Raw genomic sequence first — 14372 nt, 5'->3', positions numbered from 1 at the left:
GTATCAGTGGAGGAAAATGCAAGTCAGTGTGGTCGCACCCACTCCTTTGGTGACCAGGAATCTATTTATATCATATTTGCACATGTCAAAGGTATTATATTACATTTTCATGAAGTGGCATCCCCATCTAGTGGCCAAGGATGGCAAGGGAAAGGAATTCTACAGAGGGTTGTTGTAGGTTTTTCGGGCTATATGGCTATGTTCTAGAATTATACAGAATTTTCAAAGAAATGAGGGTGCTGATGTAGAATTAATGCACTTTGACACCTCTTTAACTGCCCTGGCTCAATGTTATGGAATCATGGGAAGATGCTCAATTGAGAGTAAGTAGGGATGTGAAATAAGTTTCCTCAAACTTCAAATTATCCTCCTGCTCTTGTAAAAACAAGTTAATTAATTGTCAAGTTTTAAGTACCTGTGTTTATAACAACATTTCTCTCAATGTTCTCTAAAAAGCTTTGAGCCTCTAAGAGTCTGAGTCTGATGTGAACTGGACTGCAGGAATTGTAATTTTACTTTGATTTGACTATATAATGTACTTTTAAACTGCATAGTATATTGGACATTAGCGAGGATATGGAAGGAAGACTAAGCAAGACATAAGCAGGAATTTGCCTTTGTGCTCACTCTTTCTCCAGTGCGTGTGTGGTGTGGGGAGGGAAGTATATAAAAGCTCCGAAGCTAATGTGGGGCCGGAGGGCCTCTTAGCCGAAAAATTCCAGCCGCATTGTCCAGGCCTCTTGGGAGCATTAATCCGTTAGATACACACACAACAATCTCTGCTTTTCTGTCCATAGCTTTGGGCTCCTAAAGCTACTGTCTGATTTTCTTTTCACAGCACATGTGTGGGGATTGTGCAGGCTGAAACCGAGGTTAAATGGTCACACGCAAAATAAATCGTGACACAATATGAAAACGGGGATCCAGCACCAAAGATTTTGTTCCTGTTGGCAATGAACCTGAAAACAGTAATTTCAGCATCAACTTGTAATGTTCAGTTCTTATATACTTAGGATATGATTCAGCCAGAGTGAAGCAGTTTTACATCATATTGTTTTCAAACAGATGATGATGAACTCTCTCATAAATGAAACTAGCAAGAACTAGAAATGCTTTGATTCTGGCTAGACTGGATCCTGTCTTTTCCATAATACTTCTGAATCTAACAATCTCCATTAAATCAAGGACATTGTTATTCTGCGTGTGTTGAACTGGAAGATTATCTATTTAGATATTCAAAAGTAAATCCAGACTAAGGGAACTAACTTGAGAATGTTTTCTTTCTAAACGTAGCTCCCTTTACTCAGAATGTCTATCAGGATGAACAAAATGGGACTCTGCTTCCCATCTGCCTCCCTCCCCAAAACTCTTTTCTTTTCTGCCTTAATAAATAATTCACTTTTTAAATAAATCACAGGATCTCTCAGCCATTTGGCCCAATGGTCAGGGACTCTAAGAGCTGAAGTCCAAAACATTGAAGGACTAGAGTTTGGGAATTGCCGGCTTGCAGCATGTCAAACTGACCTGCAATGCATCTGATAGTTATGGATGAAGAAATGACTTCTAAAACACCTTTATTGGAGCATTGGAGAGATATTGACAAACTGGAATGTATCCAGAATAGACGACTAAAATGATCAAGGGTCTGGAGAACAAGCCCTATGAAGAGCGGCTTAAAGAGCTGGGCATGTTTAGCCTGAAGAAGAGAAGGATGAGAGGGGATATGATAGCCAATGCCATGTATAAATATGTGACAGGGAGGAGGGAGCAAGCTTGTTTTCTGCTTCCTTGGACAATGACAAGGAACAATGACACGGAACAATGGCTTCAAACTACAAGAAAGGAGATTCCATCTGAACATGAGGAAGAACTTCCTGACTGTGAGAGCCATTCAGCAGTGGAACTCTCTGCCCTGGAATGTGGTGGAGGCTCCTTCTTTGGAAGCTTTTAAGCAGAGGCTGGATGGCCATCTGTCAAGAGTGCTTTGAATGCAATATTCCTGCTTCTTGGCCGAATGGGGTTGGACTGGATGGCCCATGAGGGTCTCTTCCAACTCTATGATTCTATGATTCTATTACTGAGTCAGGTTTATGTTGGAGTCTCTTAATGCTTGTTGACAACAGTCCCTACTATTGGACAAGTGGGCTTATTAACAAAAGACCCTCCCCATAAATGTACAGCATAGGAACTTATTAGCAGCAGTGTCACCCAGCACCAGTAGCCCAAAGTGATAAAAAGAAAAAAAATTCCTCCAGCACCACAGTTCAAAAGCATCTATCTTCTTTCGCTCAGTCTTCCTTATGGTCCAGCTCTCACATCCGTAGGTTACTACAGGGAATAGCATTGCTTTAACTATGCAGACCATTGTTGCCAGTGTGATGTCTCTACTCTTTACTATTTTATCGAGATTGGCCATTGTTCTCCTCCCAAGAAGGAAATGTCTTTTGATTTCCCGGCTGCTGTCTGCATCTGTAGTCATCTTTGCACCTAGAAATACAAACCCTGTCACTGCCTCCACCTTTTCTCCCTCTATTTAACAGTTATCAATCACTCTGGTGGCCATAATCTTGTTTTTTTTTTATGTTTAACTGAAAGCCTGCTTTTGCACTTTTGTCTTTCACTTTGGGTAGAAGCCTCCTCAGCTCCTTCTTGCTTTCAGCCATCAAAGTGGTATCATTTGCATATCTAAGGTTGTTAATGTTTAATCCAGCAATTTTCATCAAGCCCTGCATGTTGCATTATGTTTTCTGTGTACAAGTTGAATAGGTATGGAAAGAGTATACAGCCCTGCCACATCTTTAATCAATGAGAAAATTATATGGATATGAAGGAATTGTTGCTGTGGCCTAGTCTGTATATATGTGTTTCGTGTGTGTATATATGTGTATATGTGTGTGTATATATTTGTGTATATATGTGTGTTTGTGTATATATTTATGTGTGTGTGTGTGTGTGTGTGTGGTTTTGCACATGCACTGTAGCATCTTTTTGCTTTTTTTTTGGTTTTTTACATCCTTTCTGCTGTGTATTTCAGTGTTTATATGAGTGATGGTCATTCGTTGGCTTGATGGGTGTCTTGTGTCCAAATTTAGTGTCAATTCGTCCAGTGGTTTTTGAGTTATGTTAATCCCACAAACGAACATTACATTTTTATTTCTATAGATTATCAGGCAATGTTTGATTTATATACATTTGATATACCTACATTCTCAGGGCTGTATAAATATTTATCAGGTGAAAAGAGGTCGTGAGTGACAAAAAGCTTTGCTTTAATCTTCCGATAGACAGATCTTTAAGGAAAAAAAAACCCTTTACCATACTTTGTCTTACTGCACTTCCTGCACAATCCCTTGTCCACATTATAGAAAGCAACATTCAGTGCCCAGACTCCGACAAAGTGCCTCTTCTGGTACTCACTAAATGTGCACTGAGATGACATGGGCTAAGAGTCAGGGTTGGAGAGGAAGGAGTCTAATTAAATAAAAGTCACAAACTGAACAGGGCATTGCAGTTCTAACAACCCCAGTCAGGGCTCATTTTTTCTTTCTCAAAAAGCCACTCAAGCATAGTTCTTTAGGGGTTTTTTCATACTCCCAATTACAGAAAGTAAAACTCTTTTAAAACAACTTTATTGAAAGTTTTGTTTTTATGTTTCAGCTCCATCCACAGATTTACTGTAGGCACATCGCACAGGCTATGGTTTAATTGCCGTTTGAGCCTTTTCCAAAATTTCTTCTCTAATCTTTGGATAATCTGGGCACATTTTCAGAACCTGTCATAAAGAAGAAGACATGATTAGCTATTTTAGAAGCCACATAGTGAGAAACAACCACTCTCTATATCTGCTGCTAGTATACTGTAGTTTGGCTGGGATTCTGTAAAGGTTTATGAGGGAATACACAAAGAAAAGATCAACGGGTGCCTCTAAACTGTAGAATTAAGGCAGTTTGACATCACTTTAACTGCCATAGCTCGATGCTAGAGAATAATGGGAATTGTAGTTTTGCAAGGTCTTTAGCTTCATCTGCCAGAGACTGCTGGTGCCTCCCTAAACTACAAATTGTGGGATTCCACTGCATTGAGCCATGTGAGTTAAAATGGTGTCAAACTGCATTAAATCTACAGTGTAGATGCACCCAGTGAAGACAGAAAAGTGTCCTCAAGAAATTTTCCAGCATAATGCTGTTGTAGGAGTGTGTTGGACATATTTCAGGATATTCTAGCAGTTTGTGTGGATCCATGCAGGCCTGACCAGATAATCAGTGAAAATTAAGAGAATTACTGATATTTTACAAGGATTCCACAGCAAACTCACAAGAGTTGTGGAACTGAAAGAACAGTGAGGAAAGGGCATCATAAGAGAAAAATAACTGACAACTGTCACTGATAGGACAGAACTCTGAATTTAGACAACTTACATCATGGCATACATCTATTGCCTCCGTGTATCTTTTATCTTTTAGGTAGTTGAAAGCAAGTTTAAATCCTAGAGGAAGAAAAGAAAACGTCAATGTTCTGTGTAATACTACGTGTTCATTACAATGGAAACCATAACAGCCATTTCTGAGCACTGATGCTTGCTATGGTGAAGATAATTGATTTATCCATAAATGTGGTTCTTAAATAATTTTTTTATAAAGGGCTGAAAATGATCTATGTGTGAACAAAATTAGGTATTGACCAATTAAAGCAGCAAACTAAATATACTTATTCATGGAATAAGTCCTATTGGACACAAAGGATTTGATGTTTGAGCAATTATGTATAAATTATGTAAAAATTAGAAACCATACAAATTAAACTTGAAAATAAACTAAATAAGAAGCACATTTTAATGATCCGGAATGCTTAAAGGTATAGCAATCAGTGTGTGTTTCTGGTAATTAGGATGAAAGATGATATTATACAATGTTACTAGTATATTATTGTTTTTTTAAGGGTAGAGACATACTTGCCTGGAAGGAGAACAGAAAAATAGTCCTAGTCGAAAACAATGATGCAAAAAAATTAACCGATGATGTAAAAATAAGCAAGTCTAAAGATCAAAGAGATTCCTAAGCTGCTGCAAAAGTGGCGGACAACAGGAACTGAGGCAGTAGCCCCTCCCACTAGCTATATACTCTAATAATAAAATAATAATGAAATTTTATTTGCATTCCACCCTATCTCCCCGAAGGGACTCAGGGTGGATTCCAACCACAAAAAGCCAAACAGTAAATGCCTAAAAACAACAATTAATACAAACATAATAAAAAATAACCCAGCATATAAGAACAAATTATAACTTAACATCTAAATTTAAATAAAGCATAACCTATCAAATAAATTATATCTAACATTAAACAAAACTTCAGCTTAAGCATCAATTTACCAGAGCCAACAAGGTTCACTAGAGCATGTAGGTTAATTATTGCCAAAGATGTTAACTGGGTTAGCAAGGTATACAGAGCCCGGAAATGAATAACAGTCTTTAGTCAGAAGTATAGTAACAGTATCACCATCTAATCCTCCTCCTCTTCATATGGTAATAAGCAGAAGTAAGTTTTCTGTTGTTTTTTTGACGGCAGGAGGGAGGGGCCATTTTTATTTATTTAGGGAAGGAGTTCCAGAGATGGGGAGCCATCACAGAGAAGGTCCTTTCTCTCATACTCTATGGGAAGTGTGGGTGGGGCTGCTGCCAAAATTGTATCAAGGAGCTTTCTAGAACACTCCAATCTGATTGCGCAGGTGCAGGAAATGCCTTATGTGCGATTTCACAGAGACAGCAATTAAGAATATTGTTTTCATTTGATCATCACCCTGGGAGGGCTGGAAGGGGCTACAGAAATGCCTAAAAGGCACTATCATCCCAAGGTTTTTCACCTCTACTTTTATTTCTGTGGTACCTCCAGGTTTCCACAATGATAAAATAAAAGGATTGTGATTTCAGTAATTTCCCAAGTACAAAGGGAACAAAGAGACTGCCTTATTCAATACGGGAGAAGTGACCTCAGCAGATAAGAAGGAAACAAAGGTATAACTACATTAATCCAAGGACAGATGGGAGAAAACCTGTAGGGACTCTCTAGTTGCTGACCGCTCCCTTTATTCACTCATTATAGAAATGTATAACCTGAATTTCAAATTGGTTCCAACATTCCTCCATTACAATTTTCTCAGGACACGAAAGGAAACGCAAACTACCACTAGCATCACCTCTTCAAACAGTCTGTTGTTTTTATGGGTTAATGATGTTTTATTGGCTTTATAGGAGTCAGCCTGAAGGTCTTGTTGTCTGAAGAGTACAATAAAATGCTTAAAACAAATAAAAAATGAATGGTGCTTAGTTCTATGTAGAAACCTTCCTTATTATAGTGCAGAACCCCAAATTTGACCCTGTTCCAAAAGGAACCATGTAAAAGTATGTCCTAAATCTCAGAGTGCTCCCCTCCCCAGAAGAACAGGCACCACCAAATAGTAAGGCCTTAACTTACCAACAGAAGGATTTGCTTGGTTGCTATACTTCCAGGCTAACTCATAATTAGTTGCAGCATCTTTGTAAGCATTTTCCTTTTCTGCAATAAATCCTAAGCATTCGTAAGCTTTAGCACATGACTAAAGAGAAAAAAAGATAATGTAAATATAGCAAGTTTGGAGAAAACAAGAGAGAATTGAAAGGGTGTTGTAAAACATCCTGGCTTTAGAAAAGAAAGGTCAGAAATTGAACTTAAAAATTATGCCTGGGTAAGCATAAAACAAGGCAGGCTAAATGTAAGTGAGGTAAAAGCATTTGCTATGACAAACAGATTTTGGCTCATATCCTACACTGCCTAGTTAGTTATCTCTTCTGGTCCAACGTTACCTCTTCAGGTCCAAACCTTCTTTACCAAGCAGCAGCCACATTGACAGGCAGAGACCTGTCCAGTTGATGATTGGTAAACAGGCAGCATTTCTATCCCCCACCCCCAACAAAGAGTGTGGCTGCAATATGAAACTGAGAGTGGGATCCTTCATCAAATTGTCATAGCCTTTCTCCTTGAATAGACCCTCAGAGAATATTCAGAAGCAAGCCCATTCTGAAACAACCCTTTTTGGGGGGAAAGAACTGGGAATTCAATCTATATTTTAACTACATTTCATTCTAATACAGAGTTTTCCAGTCATTTCATGTTGGTGACATACCTTTTCGGCATGCATCATTTTGCAACACAGTAATTCAGTTTTACTAGCAAACCAGAAGTTAAAACAATCTCTAATAAGAGATATGGACACTGACATAATAACAAAATGCACATGGACAAAACATCTCTCATGAAAACCTTAATTTTTAAAAATATATGATTCTTTGCTTATTTCACAGAGACTCTGAGCTTTCTTGTTACATTCATGTGGCACACCTATGCACCTAGCTGACACACTAATGTGTTGCGACATAGTTTGAAAAACTCTGTTCTAGTGCCTAAATCAAGAGCTGGGTATTTCTTTTTAAAGAGGGGGATCTAGCAGAGGTTTATTTTTCTACTGCAACAGAATCGCATCCCCTCACCTTATTGTACCGCAAGCAGCGCCTCACTTGCTCTGTTGCAAGGTCGTACTTCCCAGTAGAGCAGTAGATATCTGCCAACAAAATCCAAGCCTTTTCTAACTCATCGGCATCTTCCAAAGACCAGTTCACCTTAGTCAAGCGTTTCAGCTGGGTCCTGGCTTTAGGTGTATGCTTAAGAATCATGTATGCTTGAGCCATTGCCAAAATGGCTGGAACACTGTCTCGCTGTTTTTTAAAAAAACCAAAAAACAAAATGTTTGTCTACAATTTTTTTCTTTAAGCCCTGATTTTAAATTTCTGAGATGATGTTATGTTATCTATGGTTCAATGAAAACAAAACACATAGCAATAACAGATTTTCAGGTAACATATAGCTTAAATCTCAATAACAGACATATTTGTAAGCACTGCAGCCCTTTCCCCTCTCATTTTTTTGCTCCTTCATGAACTAAGTATATTTGAAATATTCTTGATTAAATAGACATATTCTGGGCATGCCCAGAGTACTTTCACTTCACCATTACTGCCTATCTTTTCATACAAAATTAAAGAGCAGAGTCCAGTCACAAAGGAGAGGGCTTCCACATAGACCAGTGCTTCTCAACCTTCCTAATGCCATGGCCCCTTAATACAGATCCTTATGATGTGGTGACCCCCAACTATAAAATTATTTTCATTGCTACTTCATAACTGTAATTTTGCTACTGTTATGAATCATAATGTAAATATCTGATATGCAGGATGTATTTTCATTCACTGGACCAAATTTGGCACCAACACCCAATACACCCAAATTGGAATACTGGTGGGGTTGGGGGGGGGGGATTGGTCTTGTCATTTGGGAGTTGCAGTCACTGGGATTGATAGTTCACCTACAATCAAAGAGCATTCTGAACTCCACCAACGAATTGAACCAAACTTGGCACACAGAACTCCCATGACCAAGAGAAAATACTGGAAGGGTTGACCTTGAGTTTTGGAGTTGTAGTTCAGCTACATCCAGAGAGCACTGTAGACTCAAACAATGATGGATCTGGACCAAACTTGGCACGAATCCTCAAAATGCCCAAATGAGAACACTGGTGGAGTTTGGGGAAAATAGACCTTAACATTTGGGATTTGTAGTTGCTGGGATTTATAGTTCACCTACAATCAAAGACCATTCTGAACTCCACCAAGAATAGAAATGGGCCAAACTTCCCACACAGAACCCCATGACCAACTGAAACTTCTGTGTTTTCTGCGGAACTTTGGTGACCCCTCTGACCCACACCTCATGACCCCCCAGGGGTCCTGACACCCAGGTTGAGAACCAGTGATATAGACTGGCCCTGCAGTATTGCAACTAAGCACTATTCCTGCTTTTTTTTTTTTGATTCACAGAACATTGTCAAAGCATTTTTTAAAAACCATTCTTTTCACTGAGGTTATCTTATATGATGCTACAGTCCCAGCACAAAACTTGTATGCTCTACCTGACGGTAGCTGTCACATTTGACCACCAATTTTTTTATATTACCTCGTTTTGGCCAATTTCTGTGAATACTTTCAGGGCCTTCTCTACGTTATGTTTTTCTTTTGTGGCCATTAAACAGTAGCTCTGCAACATCTCCACTTGATTCTGGCCCTCCTGGGAGTGAGGGTAAAACTCCTTGAGCAGCTTCTCGGCTGTGCGGATCCCATGCTGTTCAGATTCTCTCTTTTCCTTTAGAGCACTGGTGAAAAGATGAACAGAATGACCGAGGGCAAATGAAAATAGCTTAAAGCAGAAGTAAAAGGATCAGTGAAAGAAAAGTTCAACGAAATTACTCAGGACTCAGTGCTATTCGTGTGGCAGATAAAAAGGAAATGAGAGGAAGATATAGAGGTGCTGTGGAGATTATGGACTGGATTCTCATCAGAACTCTATTCAGTTCCAAAATGTTCTGATTGCTGTAAGACCCATATGCTGTATATACTTGAGTATAGGCTGAGTTTTTCAGCCCTTTTAATGCTGAAAAAGTCCCCCTTGGCTTATACTCAAGTCAAGAGATAGTTATTCTTTTACTGGGTTATTGGCCTATGGATAGGTTTCCAATTGTGTTGGGTTCGCTGAATTCGTTTTTAGACAAGGCTAGACAGCCAGTATTATTGTAATGTTTATCATTGTACTTTTTAGTCTTAAACACATTTTAAACTAATTTAATGTATTATTCATATGTAATTAATTACTGTATGTCTTACGTGTATGTAGTGGCATCAAATTGTGCTGACTGTAAGCCGCCCTGAGTCCTGGGAGTAGAGAAGGGCGGGGTACAAATGCTATAAATAAATAAATAAATAATTATTAAATTTATTATTTTACTCTATTATTATTGTTACAATTACATTACTTTACTCTATTATTATTTTATAACATTTATTAATTTACTCTATTATTACATTTATTGTTTTTATCTATTATTGTTATTACATTTATTATTTTCTCTATTTATTATTATTGTTACATTTATATTACTTTACTCTGTTATTATTTTTATTACATGTCTTATTTTACTCTATTAATTATTATTACATTTATTATTTTTCTCTATTTATTATTGTTATTATTACATTTCTTATTTTACTCTATATATTATTATTATTACATTATTTTACTCTTTATTATTATTACATTTATTATTTTACTTTATTATTGTTATTATTATTGTATTTATTATTTTACTCTATTATTACTGTTATTACATTTCCATTTTTTACTCTATTATTATTTTATTAAATTTATTATTTTACTCTATTCTTATAGGAAGGATACATAAGCACGTTTATATTGAGGAAGATCAGAATAAATGTTTAATCAGAGTTGGACAGTCTTATCTTAAAGTACAATTTTATGTAAATATTCAAAAACATTTAACCTACTGATGCTTCAATTAATGTAATTTTATTGGTATCTATTTTTATTTTGAAATTTACCAGTAGTTGCTGCATTTCTCACTTATACTTGAGTCAATATGTTTTCCTAGTTTATTGTGGTAAAATTAGGTGCCTCGACTTATACTCGAGTATATAGGGTATTATGTGTCAGTCACAGAAATGAACAAGGAAAAGAACATCTTAATGTTACACACATGCTGTGGCATTGCTAGAAGAGTTTACAGAAAGCAGTGCTAGCCCAGGCATGGGCAAACTTTGGCCCTCCAAGTGTTTTGGAGTTCAACTTGAGTTGAAGTCCAAAACGGATTATTTATTTTCAGGAGTTTACCTGGTTTCGATATTATTCTGGTTCTCAAATGCTTCTCCGCCGATTATTTCATTGTCGGGATTTAGGCATATCTGAATCATATAGCTTAGGGCTTTCTGGCCCCAATCACTATCCTTACGTGCTTTGTTGAAGAACCTTAAGGCCTGATTGGGTTGCATCATATGCCTGTTTGTGGGATGAAAGTATTTCAGATTTATGTGCCATATGAGAGCTTTGGAATTCTCAATCCTGCTAACAAGGATATATTCACACATTCTAGTTCACAAGATAGTGGCCGTAAATCAATACAGAATTGAGTAGGCTCAAGCTCATAAATAATGGGTGACACTTTTGGAAAAGTCATACTGTTTCTTTTTTGTGAGTGTAAAAAAGAAAACCCAATACTTACTCTGTTTAGGTTCAACACAATTACTGAAATGCATGAATTTATAAAGATCTACAAATTCTAAATATCAGAGTAATCAAATCTTTGAATTTAACCCTGCTGTCATAGTCAAAAGCTCAAACCACTACACAACGCTGGCTCTAAAATGCATGATATGTGTAAGCTATGTGCTTTTAAAATAGCAACTTAGAGAGAGAGAATTTTTTTACTGGAAAACAATCTATCTTTCTTCTCCCTTTCCCTTTTTATTGCATTTTTAAAACTTGTAATAGGTTTTTATTGCATTTTTATAACCCCTGGTGGCGCAATGGGTTAAACTCTTGTGCCGGCAAGACCGACAGGTTGGCGGTTCGAATCTGGGGAAAGCGTGGGTGAGCTCCCTCTGTCAGCTCCCCATGAGGAGACATGAGAGAAGCCTCCTACATGGATGGCAAAACATCAAATATCCAGGTGTGTCTTGGGCAACGTCCTTGCAGAGAGCCAATTCTCTCACACCAGAAATGTCTTGCAGTTTCTCAAGTCGCTCCTGACACGAAAAAAACTATAATAAATACAATTATTTTTAAAAAGGGAAATGCAGTTTCAAAGGGAATGTCTATCTCTGCATTGTACTTCCATGGTAACAGTAAGGCGTAAATGACAAATGTCCTTTGTCCCACCACTCTATCTCCACTTTTCTTAATCAAGCATTTAAAGATTAATATTTCATGCCCCCTCCACAATTATCCATCCATTCATCTACAGTATTTCTGTATTCCCGTCCAGCTCTTGAAATACCCTTAAAGCAATATATAAACATTCATAGAATCTAATTCTGAAACAGTTAAAAAAATCAGTTTCAAACACTGAATGCCATGTGGAACAGCACTGTTTGGGCTGGCACAGGGAGCTTGGTTTAATTGATCTCTAAGTCTGCAATTGGACTGAAATATTTTCTCCACAACTTGCCAGCAGTAAAGTCCCATGCAATAGTTAAAACCGGGTTCCAAAGGCATTCGGGATGACTTTTTCTTAGCCAACTCAAAAAAGGTTGTAGCTTCTTCAAGTTTTCCACTCCTTCGCAGCAAGACAATCATATTCTCCATGACTGAGAAGTTATCTAAAAACATACAGAGGAAGTTTTAATATCTCCAACATACCACATTTCAGTACTTCCCGGTATTTTCAGTGATAAGTTATTGCTGACACAGAAGAATGAAACAAACTGCACTCCTCAGATGGAATACAAACAATATATCCAGACACACATTTTAAAAAAAAATGAAATGCAAAGATTCAGAATGGAAGGCATCTGGCTCAAGACCTTGGAGTCCTCGTGGACAACAAGTTAAACCTGAGCCAACAATGTCATGCAGAAGCTTAAAAAGGCAATGGGATTTTGGTCTGCATAAATAGGAGTCTAGTGCAGTGGTCCTCAACCTGTGGGTCCCCAGGTATTTTGGCCCACAACTCCCAGAAATTCCAGCCAGATTACCAGCTGTTAAGATTTCTGGGAGTTGAAGGCCAAAACATCTGGGGATCCACAGGTTGAGAACAACTGGTCTAGTGCCTAGATCCAAGGAAGCCATGCCTTGGTCAGACTACACCTGGAATCATACTGTGTTCAATTCTGGGCACCACAATTTAAGGGAAATGTTGACAGGCTTGAAGGTGTCCAGAGAAAGGTGACTCAAATGATCAAGGGTCTGCAGAAGAAATCCTATGAGGAGTGTCTTAAGGAGCTAGGCATGTTTAGCCTTCAGGAGAGAAGGCTGAGAGGAGGCATGATAGCCATGTATAAATATGTGAGGGAAAGTCATAGGGAGGAGGGAGCAGGCAGTAGGATGCGGAACAATTGCTTCAAATTGCATCTGAACATTAGGAAGAACTTCCTAACTGTGAGAGCTGTTCAGCAATGGAACTCTCTGCCCCAGAGTGTGGTGGACGCTCCTTCTTTGGAGGCTTTTAAACAGAGGCTGTATGGCTATCTGTCGGGGTGCTTTGAATGGGATTCCCCTGCTTCTTGACAGGGGGTTAGGTTGGGTGGTCTCTTCCAATCCTATGGTTCTATGATTCTACATGTGCCCTTTTGTCAAAATAGTCCTGGTTTTACTCTATGAGGTTGATTTTAATGTGCTATAAACTGTCTTATTGTGAGTTGTTCAGGAGGCCCAGTTAAAGACCAAAAGTCAGCATGCAAATGCTTTCATGTATTAATTTTTTTTTTAAAAAAAATACCTGGTGTTTTCTCCAAAACATTTCGGTACATGTTTATAGCTTGTTCGTACTTCTCTTTTTCAAACATCAGATTTGCCATTATCTAGCAAAAGAGCATACGTTTACTCCTTATAGCAACTAAGCATTATCTGTTCTTTCACAAAATTTCACACAACTCAAAAATGTGATTAAAATCTCACTATGGGCAAGTCAGTGTTAAATGCTCTTGGTATAGATCTCTAGAGCTATTCCTGCTCTCCCAATCCTGTACCGATGATAGCCGTAGTGAATTAGAAGAGTCAGGTACATCCTAGCCGCCCCAAGTCCCTTTTGGGAGATGGTAGCAGGATATAAATAAAATTGTTGTTGTTGTTGTTCTTTTACTGAGAAATCTTCAAAAATGAATACCAACCCAAAATCAATGATCTTTTGGACAAGGCTTTTCGTAAACCACAGCATTTTACAGTGCAAAAGTCCCTTTCCAAAGCAAATACGAAAGCAAAGCAAAAATAACTCCTTCTCAATTGCGATGTAATTTTATTGGCTACACGTGCAGTGTGCAATGGAATTGAATGGAAACCTTATTAAGTTCATGGAAAGTCTGTCTCACTGAGCTTTTGATCTGTTAAGACTGTCAATTTGAGACCAATGTGAACCTCATTCACAACAACTATATTGGGTTAAAAAAGAACCTCAAACCAGGTGGTAATTCATAAAAATAACGCTGGTCAATACACATTTTGGTGCCTCAACAGTTAGCCCTGTTTTTGAGCATATTTTATCTGCTGATTTCAAAAATGCCATCAGTTTCCCCCCATCAGCTCTAGTTTTTGAGATACAGAACATATGCTCTCTACCAGTTGACATCTGCTCACACACAGAAAATCATGATAACCCTATCAAGGAAACTACAGCTGATGCAGTCTATCCAATGCCATTTTCTCAGTACCCTAAATAACCCCAGGGACAGGTATGAAAACTAAGAAACCAATATTTTTTGTTTGTCTGTGATTCAAGTCAAA

The 14372-nt window shown here is 38.0% G+C and overlaps 1 protein-coding gene across 1 annotated transcript in view; it reads right to left on the bottom strand.

Moving 5' to 3' along the window:
- Window positions 1-3648: 3648 nt before the first annotated feature.
- Window positions 3649-14372, bottom strand: part of TTC21A (tetratricopeptide repeat domain 21A) — a 34795-nt gene continuing 24071 nt past the window's right edge. Inside the window, exons 22-29 of the mRNA XM_060783467.2 lie at window positions 13372-13453; window positions 12103-12253; window positions 10770-10934; window positions 9045-9240; window positions 7526-7750; window positions 6474-6594; window positions 4419-4486; window positions 3649-3772 (exon numbers count right to left, since the gene is read on the bottom strand). Coding sequence (XP_060639450.2) covers window positions 3695-3772; window positions 4419-4486; window positions 6474-6594; window positions 7526-7750; window positions 9045-9240; window positions 10770-10934; window positions 12103-12253; window positions 13372-13453 — 1086 coding nt within the window. The 3' untranslated portion in view covers window positions 3649-3694. The remainder of the gene's footprint in view (window positions 3773-4418; window positions 4487-6473; window positions 6595-7525; window positions 7751-9044; window positions 9241-10769; window positions 10935-12102; window positions 12254-13371; window positions 13454-14372) is intronic.

The sequence above is a fragment of the Anolis sagrei genome, chromosome 6 (genome assembly GCF_037176765.1).
Source record: "Anolis sagrei isolate rAnoSag1 chromosome 6, rAnoSag1.mat, whole genome shotgun sequence".
Lineage (NCBI taxonomy): Eukaryota > Metazoa > Chordata > Lepidosauria > Squamata > Dactyloidae > Anolis > Anolis sagrei.
This window is presented reverse-complemented; position numbering and strand designations above follow the sequence as displayed.